This window comes from Diabrotica undecimpunctata, chromosome 1, assembly GCF_040954645.1.
Source record: "Diabrotica undecimpunctata isolate CICGRU chromosome 1, icDiaUnde3, whole genome shotgun sequence".
NCBI classification, from domain to species: Eukaryota; Metazoa; Arthropoda; class Insecta; order Coleoptera; family Chrysomelidae; genus Diabrotica; species Diabrotica undecimpunctata.
Window position 1 is genome coordinate 204516425 of NC_092803.1, and position 3243 is coordinate 204519667.

General features: G+C 40.3%; 1 protein-coding gene across 1 annotated transcript; it reads right to left on the reverse strand.

Annotated features, from left to right (window-relative positions):
• Positions 1–6: 6 nt before the first annotated feature.
• On the reverse strand, positions 7–1738 carry vvl (ventral veins lacking). Its single transcript, XM_072533261.1, has one exon. It carries the CDS (start codon positions 1473–1475, stop codon positions 258–260), a length of 1218 nt encoding a protein of 405 aa, XP_072389362.1. The 5' UTR covers positions 1476–1738; the 3' UTR covers positions 7–257.
• Positions 1739–3243: the final 1505 nt, after the last annotated feature.

The window sequence follows — 3243 nt, forward strand, 5'->3', positions numbered from 1 at the left end:
TCCTTCTAGTCTAAAAGGTAGGTACTCACTCTCACTGTACAGTGTATTTATAATTTAGTTATAACAGTCTAGACGTCCAACGTTTGAAATTCCACTAGGACCTCCTCAACGACTCGGAAGTAGGACTTCAGCCATGGCTTGAGGTAGCGTGAAGAAAGTTTGAGAAGCCGACGGAAACCGGCGACAGGCGCATCTTATGGGACAGAATATCACTAGCCGTTGTCACTGTGAAGTAAAGAGGCCCAGTGGGCTGGATGCTAGTGGGCCGTCAACTGATGGCCCATACTTTGGGGAGATAACATGGGAGGACTATGGGAATGTGAGTGCTGGCCCATCGGTGAGCCGTGCATATCTTGGTGGTGGCCGTAGCTGGGATGCATGTGGCTTCCCGGAGGCATACCGTCCATCATGTCGCCGCCTAACGTATTCGGTGGCGTCATTCTCTTCTCCTTTTGTCTCCTATTGCAAAACCAAACCCGAACGACTTCTTTTTCTAATTGCAAACTATCGGCGAGAGACGTGATTTCTTGAGCTGATGGTTTTGGTTGTTTGTGGAAATGTTGTTCTAGCGCACCCTTTACCGAGACTTCTATACTAGTGCGTTTTTTCCTTTTTCTACCCTGTGCTGCTATTTTGTCTATAGACGTGGGCGAACCCGTTGTCGAATCGGCCTCTTCCAGCCATTTTTGTAATAGGGGTTTTAACTTGCACATATTTTTGAAACTAAGCTGCAAAGCCTCGAATCTACAAATTGTTGTTTGAGAAAAGACATTACCATAAAGTGTTCCTAATGCTAACCCGACATCTGCTTGGGTAAATCCTAGTTTAATGCGTCGTTGTTTGAATTGTTTTGCGAAGGCTTCTAAATCATCACTCGTAGGCGTCTCGTCTTCGCCTCCGCTAACGTCTCTCTCGGAATGCTGCGGATGATGCGGACTTTGCATATCTCTATGTAGAGAATGGTGTAAAGGGGGTGCCGCTTGATGATGAGCTAACATACCGTTCATAGCAGCGTGATATTGCTGAAGAGGAGATCCAGCACCGCCTGGATTGTAATGTGCCGAGGAAACGGGCCCGTGCCAAGCATGAGGAGATCCCATACTTTGTTGTTGCTGTCTCTGATGATGCATCATATCAGCAGATTGTGTTAAGGGTTTGACGTCTTGGTGGTGGTGATGATGCGGGTGGTGCATACCTGCCATGGAGGCCGTCCAAGGATCGGCTCCAGGTTGCAAACTGACCCATGGATTCGCTGATAAGGATACCGCCGTGTGGCCGCTAGGCGACGGCGAGCTAGCCATATGATGGTGATGGTTGTGGTGGTGTTGCGGCAAGTACTTCATCTCGTTAGCGTCGGCTGCAGACCTCGGAGAGGCACTAGAATGATAACCCGCGACAATATTCATCCCAACGACGTTTCCTTCAAGATCTGTCGTGACTGCACTGCTGGCCGGTAGGTATGTAGTGGCCGCCATGCCCTGTAAGGGCCGTTCGTCCACACTGTCCTCGTGTTCGTACACTTTGCACTGTTTTCGTCACTTGATCAACATAAAAGCACCCACTTGTAGTTACTAAACACTCGTGCCAACGCTACTGAACAATTGTTTTTATTTCGCGGCGACGCGATTTAGAACAAACTGCTTACTTATGCCCAGATGTGATTCGTTATGCATATCAGACAACACGCACGCGACCCTCTTAGTATTACTGACTGTGTGTGTAGATTGGGAAACTGGTAGTCTCACCGTCCAATCCGCCCCACCACGCATTCCCCTCTTCGTCGTGAGAGAGTGCGCGCGCCATTGGCACTCCTAGGTTCTAATTGAAATGTGACATCATAACTGTAGCGTAATCTATTGGCCGAAGACGCGGGCATACCGCCTCTGTTCGTTCCCTTCCACATAGGGGAAGTGTTTACACTTCACGGGGTTTAGTCTCCAAGCAACCGACTGTGCAGAGTTCATATACGTATACCGATATGGATACAAAACATGACCGATATCTCGTTGTTTTAGTGGACTGTGAAAACTTTTGGCTACATTACTTTTATGGTTTCATTTTCGACTCCGACAAAAAGATTATTTCATAGACAATATCCGATTTTATCTTTATCTGCCCATTTAAATTTTATTCTGTACATTATTGGTCTATTATATATTAATGATTTCTATCATTCTTACATCTATCTATATTCTAATCGATAAATGTTTATTTATTTCTTCTTATAAAATATAAATCAATATTATAATATGCTTGTACAGTAAAATAGAAGTACTATTTAATTTGTTGTTAAGTTGAATATTTCTTAGATTACTTATGAAGTAAATAGTTGTTAGCAAAATAAACAAAGAAGAATTTTCTTTAAGAACCAGAGGCTGTGCACAGGGATTACACTCGTGTGTACTATTTAAATAATGCTTCCACAGTACCATCAGCTTGATATGATATTGATTTAAAATAGAATTTGATAAATATAAGAGCGCATGTACCTGTGGGATAAATTAATTTTATGATCAATTTAATTTTACAGAATATCGCATCCAAAAATTTTGTTTCAATTTGAAAATCCTATTTTAAAATTGTTTCACGTTGAATGAGTTGATTTTTCTTATATTTATTTTAATGAACATAATTTACATCATGAAATCTTCGATTGAATTCGATAAGTCAGGTAAACTGTTTTTATCTATTGAAAATGCTATAAAATATGCTTTATTAACAATACCTTTTAGTGATTTCCTATTAAGCCATTTTAGGACGTTTACAGTTTCACGGTAAAATTTTTTCTTGGAGATAGAAGTGTCGAAGATAGCTGTACTTATCATTAGCTAAACAAATAATCTTGCCATTTATTTTCATTATTTTTAAATCATTTATAGATATTCAAAAAAGTAAAGGTCCTAAAACAGTAGGTACCCCGACGTACACCATACTCAATATTTTTTTCGGCACTTACCTTCTTATTAATTTTAATAATTAGCGACTTTTTTTTTAATATTAATGCATTTTTCTGTTTCAACTTCTTCTCAAATTAAATTTTCTCCTGATGGATTACAAAGAAAAAAATGTTTTTCTTGGTCATCTCACACTAGGTCTTGTCGATCTGCAACGTGCCATTTTAAGCGTTCAATTTTGATTTATACATTAATTTCGGGATATTTTTTCTGAAGACTCTATTTATGTTGTAACAATCTTCGTTAAAAACAGCTATTTGATCTATTGTCGGACCTAATACTCTATTAG